The sequence below is a fragment of the Pseudophryne corroboree genome, chromosome 8 (genome assembly GCF_028390025.1).
Source record: "Pseudophryne corroboree isolate aPseCor3 chromosome 8, aPseCor3.hap2, whole genome shotgun sequence".
Classification (NCBI taxonomy): domain Eukaryota; kingdom Metazoa; phylum Chordata; class Amphibia; order Anura; family Myobatrachidae; genus Pseudophryne; species Pseudophryne corroboree.
This window is the reverse complement of record NC_086451.1, coordinates 369,204,024-369,218,414: the sequence shown is the minus strand read 5'-3', so window position 1 is coordinate 369,218,414 and position 14,391 is coordinate 369,204,024. Positions and strand designations below refer to the sequence as shown.

At 46.7% G+C, this 14,391-nt stretch overlaps 1 protein-coding gene across 1 annotated transcript in view; it reads left to right on the top strand.

Moving 5' to 3' along the window:
- The window catches only part of VAMP7 (vesicle associated membrane protein 7), a 73,212-nt gene that overhangs the window by 30,034 nt on the left and 28,787 nt on the right, over window positions 1–14,391 (top strand). Inside the window, exon 2 of the mRNA XM_063937565.1 lies at window positions 12,452–12,604. Coding sequence (XP_063793635.1) covers window positions 12,459–12,604 — 146 coding nt within the window. The 5' untranslated portion in view covers window positions 12,452–12,458. The remainder of the gene's footprint in view (window positions 1–12,451; window positions 12,605–14,391) is intronic.

Genomic DNA, 14,391 nt, shown 5'->3' with positions numbered 1-14,391 from the left:
ACAGGTTCGGGATTCAAGACTGGACCCTGGTAACCACGGATGCAGGTCTCTGAGGCTGGGGAGCAGTCACACAGGGGGAGAGCTTCCAAGGAAGATGGTCAAGTCAAGAAACTTGTCTTCACATAAACGTTCTGGAGTTGAGAGCCATTTACAACGGCCTTCTACAAGCGGTGCATCTTCTTCAAGATCAACCCGTACAGATCCAGTCGGGCAATTCACCAGCAGTCTCGTACATAAACCGTCAGGGCGGAACGAAAAGCAGAGCGGCATTGGCAGAGGTGTCAAAGATCCTCCTCTGGGCAGAAAGACATACAAGAGCTCTGTTGGCAATTTCATTCCGGGAGTGGACAACTGGGAAGCAGACTTCCTCAGCAGGAGAATCTGGGCCTCCACCAAGAAGTCTTTGCAGAGTTGATGGGTGTTTGGGGAATTCCTCAAATAGACATGATGGTGTCTCGTCGCAACAAGAAGCTTCAGAGATATTGTTCCAGGTTGAGAGACCCTCAAGCAATAGCAGTGGATGCACTAGTGACCCAGTGGGTGTTTCACTCGGTATATGTCTTCCCTCCACTTCCACTGATACCAAAAGTTCTCAAAATCATAAGGAGAACAGGAGTTCGAGCGATCCTCATTGTCCCAGACTGGCCAAGGAGGGCTTGGTATCCAGATCTTCAAGAGTTGATCATAGAAGATCCTCTGCCTCTTCCTCTCCACGAGGACCTGCTGCAGCAGGGGCCGTGCGTGTATCAAGACTTACCGCAGATACGTTTGACTGCATGGCTGTTGAGCGCCGGATCCTAACCCGAAAGGGTATTCCCAAAGAAGTCATTCCCACTCTTATTCAAGCCAGGAAAGGAGTAACGTCTACAAATTTCCACCGTATTTGGAGAAAATGTGTGTCTTGGTGTGAAACCAAGAAGGCTCCAACGGAAGAGTTTCAGTTAAGACGTTTTCTCCATTTTCTCCAGGCGGGTGTGGATGCGGGCCTAAGATTGGGTTCAATCAAGGTCCAGATTTCGGCTTTATCCGTTTTCTTTCAGAAACAATTGGTCTCCCTTCCAGAAGTTCAGACATTCGTGAAAGGGGTGCTACACATCCAACCTCCATTTGTGCCTCCTGTGGCACCATGGAATCTTAACGTGGTGATACGATTCCTTCAATCGGATTGGTTTGAACCTCTCCAGGAGATAGAGTTGAAATTTCTCACATGGAAAATGATCATGCTGTTGGCCTTGGCATCCGCAAGAAGGATGTCTGAGTTGGGGGCCTTGTCTCACAACAGCCCTTACTTGGTTTTCCATGAATATAGGGCGGAGTTACAAACTCGTCAACAATTTCTTCCAAAGGTGGTTTCTTCTTTCCATATAAACCAACCTATTGTGGTGCCAGTGGCTACTGACACCGTCGCTGCTTCAAAGTCCCTAGATGTGGTCAGGGCTTTGAAAATCTATGTAGCAAGAACGGGTCGGATAAGGAAAACAGAGGCTCTGTTTGTCCTGTACGCTCCAACAAGATTGGGTGTCCTGCTTCTAAGCAGACTATTGCGCGCTGGATCAGAGGTACGATTCAGCACGCTCATTCTACGGCAGGATTGCCGATACCGAATTTGGTGACTGCCCATTCTACTAGAAAGGTGGGCTCCTACTGGGGCGTCTCGGCATTGCAACTTTGCCGAGCAGCTACTTGGTCAGGGGCAAACACGTTTGCTAAGTTTTACAAGTTTGACACCTTGACCAAACTGTAGGTCCCCATCGGCCAATCGGTGCTGCAGGGTCATCCGCACTCTCCCGCCCGTACTGGAGCTTTGGTATGACCCCATGGTACTGAAGTGGACCCCAGCATCCTCTAGGACGTATGAGAAAACAGGATTTTAATACCTACCTGTAAATCCTTTTCTCCTAGTCCGTAGAGAATGCTGGGCACCAAGCCCAGTGCGTACTTTACCTGCAGTTGTTAATTTGTTCAAAATGTTTTCAGCACGGTTGCTGTAATGTTCATGCCTGTTGGCATGTGTTTTGTTGAATGCCATGTGTATGGCATGGTTGAGGTGTGAGCTGGTATGAATCTCACCATTAACTTAAACGTAAATCCTTTTCTCGAAATGTCCGTCTCCCTGGGCACAGTTCCTATACTGAGGTCTGGAGGAGGGGCATAGAGGGAGGAGCCAGTTCACACTCTGAAAAAGTCTTAAAGTGCCCATGGCTCTTGCCGAACCGTCTATACCCCATGGTACTGAAGTGGACCCCAGCATCCTCTACGGACTAGGAGAAAAGGATTTACCGGTAGGTATTAAAATCCTGTTTTAAGCATGATCGCTCCGTGTGTACCCCCTACAGCGATAGCGATGCGCAGCTCCGCGCATCGCTATTGCTGGTGCTAGATTGGCCTGCCATGCAGGCCAATCTAGCAGGTCGCACATTTCACCTGCTGGGTGAAATGAGCGCCCCCCCCCCCCCCGTCTCTCCCCGCACGCTCAGCACACATCGTGCTGTGCTAAACGGTGGGAGAGATGTGTGCTGAGCGGTTCGCTCAGCACACATCTCTCCCACATCGGCCCGTGAATACGGGCCTTAACGGTCCGGGTTTTAAGTATATCCATGTTTGGACACAGCTGACTTATGTTAGTACCTCAGTCAGTTTGATTTAACCATCTGTGCTCAGCCGGTGCCTTGAGGACTGAGTTTGAGAACGACTTTTCAAACCATTGCAATAAAGTTATCTGAAGGTTAAAAAGCTCTTTATTTAATGCTGGGTACACACTACGCAATATTTTGAGCGATATCACAAATTTTCCCCCTTCTGAGCGATATTGCTTGTAATATCACCCCGTGTGTATGCACTATGTAGTGAACGGTGCGCGCTCCTTCGGGTTGCTAGCAAGGTTCTCTGTCTTCTGTAAGGTGCATATCGTCCAGTGTGTACGCTACAAACGATGAACGACCCCTGTGAAATTCCTACCCAGTAACTGAAAATCCCCTAGCATCGGATGACTCAGCTGTATATCGTTGAGCTTTTGTAAAAATTGCTCAATGCGTATGCTCAATATCTTTTGTCTGGAACTCCGGGAAGTTCAAGGGAAATCATTCACAGATATCGCTCATAGAGCGTATTGTCTAGTGTGTACCCAGCTTAACTGTTGATAAAAATGTTTTTAAACTTTAATGAACTCGGCCAAGGCTATTGTAATGTAATGTATTGTATTTACAGGAAATGTAACTTTTTGGGGGTGAGAAAGATTGAGTTTGCACAGTTGTACAGACCATAGAACATTCTGTAGAATGAGGCATCATGGGAAAAGCTGGTATGTCTCCAGGAGATTAAAAAAAAAAAAAAATGTCCAAAGGTTACTTTCACTTTAAATACTCTGGGTAGTGTATGTTACATAATTGGTGGATGAGGTAACAAAGTCTCTCTAACAAGAAAGGAGGATAAAGTTGGCAAATTACAAAAGAAGTGTCAGGACATGACACAATACACAAGTATTGCCCCACTTTTAACTTTACTACTAAGCAAGTACATTATATCTTTACCGTAAGGGCAACGTTTAACTGTTATTATTTAACATGCGTTATATTGTAATGCCACTGAAATGTCTAAAAGCTATTTCAATTGTTTTAGCTAACATAAGGGTTGTATGGTTATTAAACCATGGGTGGGTTCACAATTGCTGTACAAGGACAGACGGAAGATAAATACCTTTAGCAGCATAAAAATGATGGTACTCACAGTGAGAGGAGTATTATTATTATACAGAAAAATTAATCATAGTACCCTATTCCAATTGCTAGGATAAATTGCTGACAGATCACGCTAAATAAATCTGTTATTGATCCCTGTAGAGATCTGCCGTATTTATTTCAACGCTAACATAAGGCCAGATTCAGTAAACCCGATGGTTGCATACATCTGCAATGTTTTGAGATTTGTGCATGTGCTAAGAGATCACGTGCACTGCCCCCTAAGCCACAGCCTGACTGACAGGCGGTGGCCGTTTCGGGGTGTTGATGGCCAGCATTCCAGAAAATGGCATCATACCGAGGACAGTGGCTGTGTCTTCGGACGCAGCATCACAGGCCCCGTTGCATGAATATGTTGGTCATCCTGAGTCAACCGATGGATTATCCAGATGACCGATGGGTGTGCAGAGTGATCCGATCTTCAGGCGCAGCAGCAGATCACAGAAGGCGGCGGGAGGCCCCTATATACCCCAGACGCCTCCTGCATCATTAGCATATTTTAGTACAGCCATTGCATACATAGACCCAGCGTGCTGTATCTCTTATGCAACAGACATTTTCTTTCCTTTCACCTTGAAAGAAGAGCGGAAAACACAATGCAATTCATTTCATCACAGACTCCTACAGTACTTGGTGTTACAAATCCCTCTTCCCTGTCCCTCTAGCTCAGAGGGTTCTTATTATAGAAATACCCCCTGTAATATTTAGTTTCCTGCTTTTAAAGGAAATTATGTACTGTGTGTGTATAATATATATATATATATATATATATATATATATATATATATATACACACAGCGCAGAAATGGTGGCACTCACGGGTCTTACAGTCAAAGGTAAAACGGACACAGTGGTCTCAAGTTTGGATCAACGTTTCGTTAATTTAATAACGTTACCGGATACCTGATGACGTTATTAACTTAACGAAACGTTGATCCAAACTTGAGACAACTGTGTCCGTTTTACCTTTGACTGTAAGACCCGTGAGTGCCACCATTTCTGCGCTGTGCATTTGGTTGAGAGATCTACTTGGGAGGCACCGGGGCACTGAGAAATTTAAGGAGGGAGTGCCGGCCATTATATATAGATAGATAGATATAAATATATAGATATAGAGAGAGAGAACACAAAAATATAGAATTTGGCTAAGTGAATTGGGCATACATCCAATACCTATTTTCTCCAGAGAATAAATAAAAGTTGAGGTGATGTAGTCAATAAGTGCACAGTGATTTTGATAGGTGCTGTGCAGACAGGCAGATTCATTCAGTCGTTTTGGTGGTATCCAGTCTATAGATCTACACTAAAAAGGTCTACAGCAGGCCTGGCCAACCTGTGGCTCTCCAGCTGTTGTGAAACTACAAGTCCCAGCATGCTTTGCCACAGACTTTGCTATTAGGGAATGCTAAAACAGTGGCAAGGCATGCTGGGATGTGTAGTTTCACAACAGCTGGAGAGCCACAGGTTGGCCAGGCCTGGTCTACAGTCAATAGGTCGACCACTAATGGTTGACATGCATTAGGTCGACAGGGTCAAAAGGTCGGCAAGACAATGGTTGACACAATTTTTATTTATTTGAACTTTTTTGTACTCTGCCATCCATGAGGACAACGATTGGGAATAGTAACCTGTGCCAAGCGCAGCAGTAGCGGAGCATGGCGATCGACGCTGTACACTAATGGGGATTTTTTTTTTTGTCAGAAAAGTGAGAAAACACCCAAAAGCACACACAAAAATTGTCAACCATTTCCATGTTGCCTTTTGACCCTGTCAACCTAATGCATGTAGACCTATTGACTGTAGACCTTTATGATTCACACCCATTGTGGTAATGTTGGACAATATGCAACACTGAGTTGTCCACATTATTGGGTGTAAGAATGGGAAATTGTGGCATCTTTGGCAGCTCAGCTTTTTTCTGCAGAACTGGTTAAACCCCTCAGGCAATAGATGGGAACATTTGGTTCAGACACGGTAAATGAAGCCGTCACTGAGGAGACTGGTGATCGGCCAGCATTGTGCTTGTTACTACCACATTTTCTCTGACGTCCTAGTGGATGCTGGGAACTCCGTAAGGACCATGGGGAATAGCGGCTCCGCAGGAGACTGGGCACAAAAGTAAAGCTTTAGGACTACCTGGTGTGCACTGGCTCCTCCCCCTTTGACCCTCCTCCAAGCCTCAGTTAGATTTTTGTGCCCGGCCGAGAAGGGTGCACACTAGGGGCTCTCCTGAGCTTCTTAGTGAAAGTTTAGTTTTAGGTTTTTTATTTTCAGTGAGACCTGCTGGCAACAGGCTCACTGCATCGAGGGACTAAGGGGAGAAGAAGCGAACTCACCTGCGTGCAGAGTGAATTGGGCTTCTTAGGCTACTGGACACCATTAGCTCCAGAGGGACCGAACACAGGCCCAGCCTCGAAGCTCGGTCCCAGAGCCACGCCGCCGGCCCCCTTACAGAGCCAGAAGCAAGAAGAGGTCCGGAAAAATCGGCGGCAGAAGACATCATGTCTTCACCAAGGTAGCGCACAGCACTGCAGCTGTGCGCCATTGCTCCTCAGCACACTTCACACTTCGGTCACTGAGGGTGCAGGGCGCTAGGGGGGGGCGCCCTGAGCAGCAATAAAAACACCTTGGCTGGCGAAAATACATCACATATAGCCCCCAGGGCTATATGGATGAATTTTAACCCCTGCCAGATTCCACAAAAAAAACGGGAGAAAAGGCCGCCGAGAAGGGGGCGGAGCCTATCTCCTCAGCACACTGGCGCCATTTTCTCTCTCAGCTCCGTTGGAGGGAAGCTCCCTAGCTCTCCCCTGCAGTTACTACACTACAGAAAGGGGTTAAAAAAGAGAGGGGGGCACTAATTAGGCGCAGTATAACAATACAGCAGCTATAAGGGGAAAAACACTTATATAAGGTTATCCCTGTGTGTGTGTGTGTATATATATATATATATATATATATAGCGCTCTGGTGTGTGCTGGCATACTCTCCCTCTGTCTCCCCAAAGGGCTAGTGGGGTCCTGTCCTCTATCAGAGCATTCCCTGTGTGTGTGCTGTGTATCGCTACGTTGTGTCGACATGTATGAGGAGGAAAATGAGGTGGAGGCGGAGCAATTGCCTGTAACAGAGATGTCACCCCCTAGGGAGTCGACACCTGAGTGGATGAGCTTATGGAAGGAATTATGTGACAGTGTCAGCTCTTTACAAAAGATTGATGACATGAGACAGCCGGCGACTCAGCCTGTGCCTGTCCAGGTGTCTCAAAAGCCATCTGGGGCTCTAAAACGCCCGTTACCGCAGATGGCAGATACAGACGCCGACACGGATACTGACTCCAGTGTCGACGATTAAGAGACGAATGTGACTTCCAGTAGGGCCACACGTTACATGATTGAGGCTATGGAAAATGTTTTTACACATTTCTGATAATACCAGTACCACTAAAAAGGGTATTATGTTGGGTGAGAAAAAACTGCCTGTAGTTTTTCCTGCATCTGAAGAATTAAATGAAGTGTGTGATGATGCGTGGGTTTCCCCCGATAAAAACTGTTAATTCCTAAAAAGTTATTAGCATCATACCCCTTCCCGCTAGAGGATAGGGCACGTTGGGAAACACCCCTTAGGGTGAATAAAGCGCTCACACGCTTGTCTAAACAGGTGGCACTACCGTCCCCGGATACGACCGCCCTTAAAGAACCTGCTGACAGAAAGCAGTAAAATATCCTAAAATGTATATACACTCACACGGGTGTGATACTGCGACCAGCAATCGCCTCAGCCTGGATGTGCAGTGCTGGGGTGGCTTGGTCGGATTCCCTGACTGACAATATTGATACCCTAGATAGGGACAGTATATTACTAACTATAGAGCATTTAAAAGATGCATTTCTATATATGCGTGATGCACAGAGGGATATTTGCCAACTGGCATCAAGAGTAAGTGCGCTGTCCATTTCTGCCAGAAGAGGGTTATGGACAAGACAGTGGTCAGGTGATGCTGATTCCAAAAGGCATATGGAAGTATCGCCTTATAAAAGGGAGGAGTTAATTGGGGTAGGTCTAACAGACCTGGTGGCCACGGCAACGGCTAGAAAATCCACATTTTTACCCCAGGTAGCTTCTCAACCTAAGAAGACGCCGTATTATCAGGCGCAGTCCTTTCGGCCCCATAAGGGCAAGCGGGCAAAAGGCGCCTCATTTCTGCCCCGTGGCAGAGGGAGAGGAAAAAGGCTGCAGCAAACAGCCAATTCCCAGGAACAAAAGCCCTCTCCCGCCTCCGCAAAGTCTTCAGCATGACGCTGGGGCTTTACAAACGGTCTCAGGCACGGTGGGGAACCGTCTCAAGAAATTCGAGACGTCTCCCCCTCGCCGTTTCATAAAGTCTGCTTTACCGACGTCTCCCTCAGACAGGGAGACAGTATTGCAAGCCATTCACAGGCTGTATTCCCAGCAGGTGATAATCAAGGTACCCCTCCTGCAACAGGGAAAGGGGTACTATTCCACACTATTTGTGGTACCGAAGCCGGACGGCTCGGTGAGACCAATTTTAAATCTAAAATCCTTGAACACTTACATACAAAGGTTCAAATTCAAGATGGAGTCACTCAGAGCAGTGATTGCAAACCTGGAAGAAGGGGACTATATGGTCTCTCTGGACATCAAAGATGCTTACCTACATGTCCCAATTTACCCTTCTCCAAGGGTACCTCAGGTTTGTGGTACAGAACTGTCACTATCAGTTTCAGACGCTGCCGTTTGGATTGTCCACGGCACCCCGGGTCTTTACCAAGGTAATGGCTGAAATGATGATACTCCTTCGAAAGAAGGGAGTTTTAGTTATCCCTTACTTGGACGATCTCCTGATAAGGGCAAGATCCAGGGAACAGTTGGAAGTCGGGGTAGCACTATCTCAGATAGTGCTGCGGCAGCACGGTTGGATTCTCAATATTCCAAAATCGCAGCTGATCCCGACGACACGCCTTCTATTCCTAGGGATGATCCTGGACACAGTCCAGAAAAAGGTGTTTTCTCCCGGAGGAGAAAGCCAGGGAGTTATCCGAACTAGTCAGAAACCTCCTAAAACCAGGCCACGTGTCAGTGCATCAGTGCACAAGGGTCCTGGGAAAAATGGTGGCTTCCTACGAAGCAATTCCATTCGGCAGATTCCACGCAAGAGTCCGGATCGCATCTTCAGATGCATCAGCGGATAACCCTGTCACCAAAGACAAGGATGTCTCTCCTGTGGTGGTTGCAGAGTGCTCATCTTCTAGAGGGCCGCAGATTCGGCATTCAGGACTGGGTCCTGGTGACCACGGATGCCAGCCTGCGAGGCTGGGGAGCAGTCACACAGGGAAGAAATTTCCAGGGCTTGTGGTCAAGCCTGGAGACATCACTTCACATAAATATTTTGGAGCTAAGGGCCATTTACAATGCCCTAAGCCAAGCAAGACCTCTGCTTCAAGGTCAGCCGGTGCTGATCCAGTCGGACAACATCACGGCAGTCGCCCACGTAAATAGACAGGGCGGCACAAGAAGCAGGAGGGCAATGGCAGAAGCTGCAAGGATTTTTCGCTGGGCGGAAAATCATGTGATAGCACTGTCAGCAGTGTTCATTCCGGGAGTGGACAACTGGGAAGCAGACTTCCTCAGCAGGCACGACCTCCACCCGGGAGAGTGGGGACTTCACCCAGAAGTCTTCCACATGATTGTAAACCATTGGGAAAAACCAAAGGTGGACATGATGGCGTCCCGCCTAAACAAAAAATTGGACAGGTATTGCGCCAGGTCAAGGGACCCTCAGGCAATAGCTGTGGACGCTCTGGTAACACCGTGGGTGTACCAGTCAGTGTATGTGTTCCCTCCTCTTCCTCTCATACCAAAAGTACTGAGAATTATAAGACGGAGGGGAGTAAGAACTATACTCGTGGCTCCGGATTGGCCAAGAAGGACTTGGTACCCGGAACTTCAAGAGATGCTCACGGAGGACCCGTGGCCTCTACCTCTAAGAAGGGACCTGCTCCAGCAAGGACCCTGTCTATTCCAAGACTTACCGCGGCTGCGTTTGACGGCAGGGCGGTTGAACGCCGGATCCTGAAGGAAAAAGGCATTCCGGATGAAGTCATCCCTACCCTGGTCAAGCCAGGAAGGATGTAACCGCAAAACATTATCACCGCATTTGGCGAAAATATGTTGCGTGGTGCGAGGCCAGTAAGGCCCCGATGGAGGAATTTCAACTAGGTCGATTCCTGCATTTCCTGTAAACAGGAGTGTCTATGGGCCTAAAATTGGGGTCCATTAAGGTTCAAATTTCGGCCCTGTCAATTTTCTTCCAGAAAGAACTAGCTTCACTACCTGAAGTTCAGACGTCTGTAAAAAGGGGTACTGCATGTACAGCCTCCTTTTGTGCCTCCAGTGGCACCTTGGGATCTCAATGTAGTTTTGGGGTTCCTAAAGTCACATTGGTTTGAACCACTTGAATCTGTGGAGTTAAAATATCTCACATGGAAAGTGGTCATGTTGTTGGCCCTGGCCTCGGCCAGGCACGTGTCAGAATTGGCGGGCTTTATCCTGTAAAAGCCCTTATCTGATCTTCCATTCAGACAGGGCGGAATTGAGGACTCGTCCTCATTTTCTCCCTAAGGTGGTTTCAGAGTTTCATCTGAACCAACCTATTGTGGTACCTGCGGCTACTAGTGACTTGGAGGACTCCAAGTTGTTGGACGTAGTCAGGGCCTTGAAAATATATGTTTCCAGGACGGCTGGAGTCAGGAAATCTGACTCGCTGTTTATCCTGTATGCAGCCAACAAGCTGGGTGCTCCTGCTTCTAAGCAGACTATTGCTCGTTGGATTTGTAGTACAATTCAGCTTGCACATTCTGTGGCAGGCCTGCCACAGCCAAAATTTGTAAAAGCCCATTCCACAAGGAAGGTGGGCTCATCTTGGGCGGCTGCCCGAGGGGTCTTGGCGTTACAACTTTGCCGAGCAGCTACTTGGTCAGGGGCAAACACGTTTGCTAAATTCTACAAATTTGATACCCTGGCTGAGAAGGACCTGGAGTTCTCTCATTCGGTGCTGCAGAGTCATCCGCACTCTCCCGCCCGTTTGGGAGCTTTGGTATAATCCCCATGGTCCTTACGGAGTTCCCAGCATCCACTAGGACGTCGGAGAAAATAAGAATTTACTTAACGATAATTCTATTTCTCGTAGTCCGTAGTGGATGCTAAGCGCCCATCCCAAGTGCGGATTGTCTGCAATACTTGTACATAGTTATTGTTACAAAAATCGGGTTATTATTGTTGTGAGCCATCTTTTCAGAGGCTCCTCTGTTATCATGCTGTTAACTGGGTTCAGATCACAGGTTGTACGGTGTGATTGGTGTGGCTGGTATGAGTCTTACCCGGGATTCAAAATCCTTCCTTATTGTGTACGCTCGTCCGGGCACAGTATCCTAACTGAGGCTTGGAGGAGGGTCATAGGGGGAGGAGCCAGTGCACACCAGGTAGTCCTAAAGCTTTACTTTTGTGCCCAGTCTCCTGCGGAGCCGCTATTCCCCATGGTCCTTACGGAGTTCCCAGCATCCACTACGGACTACGAGAAATAGAATTATCGGTAAGTAAATTCTTATTATCTGCTCCTCTGACTGCATGTATTCACATGGGTCTTGTGAGGACATGATGGGGACTTTACCCGTACTGTATCACAGTACCATGCAGATTATCCCCTACATTGCATATGTATTGCATCGCATTTTCCCATTAAATCATCACGCCCTGACAGGGAAAAGCTGCAGACCTATGTATTTTTACAGCTGCGATCACTGAATAAAACCCCGCTTATCACAGATTTGGCAGGATTTGGATCAGACAGGCAAAACCAAACCCCTGACAAGCGCTGGCATCAGGGATAATTGGATAGCCCCTGGCAAATACATTATCCGCAGTAAATTACCGCAGATGGTTGGATACCCCTAATTCTGTGATCTTGGCTGAGTATAATATACGGACGCTCCTAGTCACCATTTATTCCCTACTCCGTTACTGTTCCTGAGCAATTCTTTTATCAAGCCTTCGCTTCCTATTGTTATTAAACCTATTGTTAATCACAATTAATGTGTTGTTGTTGTTATTATTATTTTTATGATTGTTATTACAGTTATGTGAAATGAATGCAGTAAAAGTATTTTAGTACTCTATCCCAATTTGTCACACTTGTATGGGTGCAGCAGGAGTCTATGAAGTGAGTTAGATATGGCGACAAAGGTGACTATCCAGGAAAAAACAGTCCACAGGGAGACGTGCTAAGTGGTCTTCTATACCTGGGACAGTAATGTTGCAGACTAGCGTGGCTAGGATGTAGTTTTGTATGTAATTAGTTATTTGACAGTCTTGATGAATAGGTTATGTAAAATGTAAGTGCAGAATAAGTGTTGGGTTTAAAAACACATGACTGATGAGATTACAATCTAAAACAGTCACTAGAGACCTGGATGAGGGGAAATTAGATGTAGTAAGCAAAGGAATTTATTTAAGCTAGGCTCTATGGTATGTGCACTGTAACCTATATCAAGGACTGTTTACTATCTGCATCAAGGGTCTGTGACTGCTATGGTTAGGTGACTACATATCCGTCCAGTAACACAGCAAGTTATTGACATTGAGTAGGTGTGTGACCCACTGCAGACTGACCTCTAACATGCCCGTTATACTCTTGGCAGGTGAGTCATGGCTATCCTGTTTTCCGTCGTTGCCAGAGGAACCACCATATTGGCAAAACATGCCTGGTGTGGGGGAAATTTCCTGGAGGTGACGGAGCAGATCCTAGCCAAAATCCCATCGGAAAACAACAAGCTGACGTACTCCCATGGCAGGTGAGAGTTGCACTGTTTTCTGTAATATATTGAGTGAACTATGAATATAGTAACATACATAGTAACATAGTAACGAAGGTTGAAAAAAGACAATTGTCCATCGAGTTCAACCTATTTGTGGTCTCCTATGCAGTCTTATTATAGGAATAGTTATTTTTATGTTAGGACTAGTTATAGTAACTATAATGCGTGCCTACGCACCATAACCCTGAATATCTTTATCCCATAGGAATTTATCTAACCCATTCTTAAAGGTGTTGACCGAGTCTGCAATTACTACTCTCTCAGGCAGGGAATTCCAAACACGTATTGTCCTTACTGTGAAAAGACCTTTTCGCCTCAATGTGCGGAAACTCCTCTCCTCTAACCTAAGCGAGTGACCACGTGTTCTCTGTGCTGATCTTATAGAAAACGGGTCCCTCCCAAGCTCTGTGTATTGACCCCTTATATATTTGTAGATGTTGATAATGTCCCCTCTTACTCTCCTCTTTTCCAATGTAAACATGCCTAGCCTTGCAAGCCTTTCCTCGTATTCCAATGGGAGTATAATACTCTCGTCCCTTGCATCAATTCCCCGTTTTATGCATGCTAATATCTTATTAGCCTTCTTTGCTGCACTCCTACTTTGGGTACTGCTGCTTAATTTGTTACCTATGTGAACCCCTAAGTCTTTTTCCAGTACAGAATCCCCTAATATTACCCCATTTAGTATGTAGGTGTTATTTTTGGTCTTGTCCCACAGTGCATCACCTTACACTTGTCTGTGTTGAATCTCATTCTCCATTTTGCTGCCCATGTTTCCAGTTTAGTTAAGTCGTTCTGAAGAGACTCAGCATCCCCCTCTGTATTTATAACCTTACACAATTTGGCATCGTCTGCGAAAATTGATACCATGCACTCTAGACCTACTGTTAGGTCGTTGATGAAAATGTTGATCAAAAATGGTCCAAGTACAGACCCTTGTGGCACACCACTTAGTACTTTAGTCCAACTGACCCAAGTGCATATTGTGCTCCCTCTTTGGGAACCATACCTGATTTAACCGAATCCATGAAGAGCAAAAATAGGGGTGTAGTACTGCTGACCGCCGGTCAGCTTACCGACGCCGGGATCCCGGCGGGGAGGGGCGAGTGCAGCAAGCCCCTTGCGTGCTCGCCACGCTGCGGACTCGGTGGCGACCTGCGGTCGCCATGGGTTCTATTCCCACTCTATGGGTGTCGTGGACAGCCACGAGTGGAAATAGTCCCTGTTGGTCGGCATGCCAACCGTTGGGATAGTGACCCGTCGGGCTGGTGGAGGAGGTCATGTGACTGTCGGTCAGCTGACCGGCGGTCACATGAATACCACCCCAAAAATAGAGGTCTTGCTAGTTCAGCGTGCAGCTCCATAAGAACCATACCTTGTTTTCTTTATTTTCCCAAACCTTAAAAATTTACAGTAAAGGCTATTTCTCTGACGTCCTAGTGGATGCTGGGTACTCCGTAAGGACCATGGGGAATAGACGGGCTCCGCAGGAGACTGGGCACTCTAAAAGAAAGATTAGGTACAATCTGGTGTGCACTAACTCCTCCCTCTATGCCCCTCCTCCAGACCTCAGTTAGAATCTGTGCCCGGCTCGAGCTGGTTGCACACTAGGGGCTCTCCTGAGCTCTTAGTAAAGAAAGTATTTGCCCTGGGCTGCAATTAGATTACCATAAAAATGGCAAAAAACACATAATATAGTCTAATAAACTATATATGTGTAAAAATCCCCTGCCATAATATTAATAAAAGAGCGGGAGAAGTCC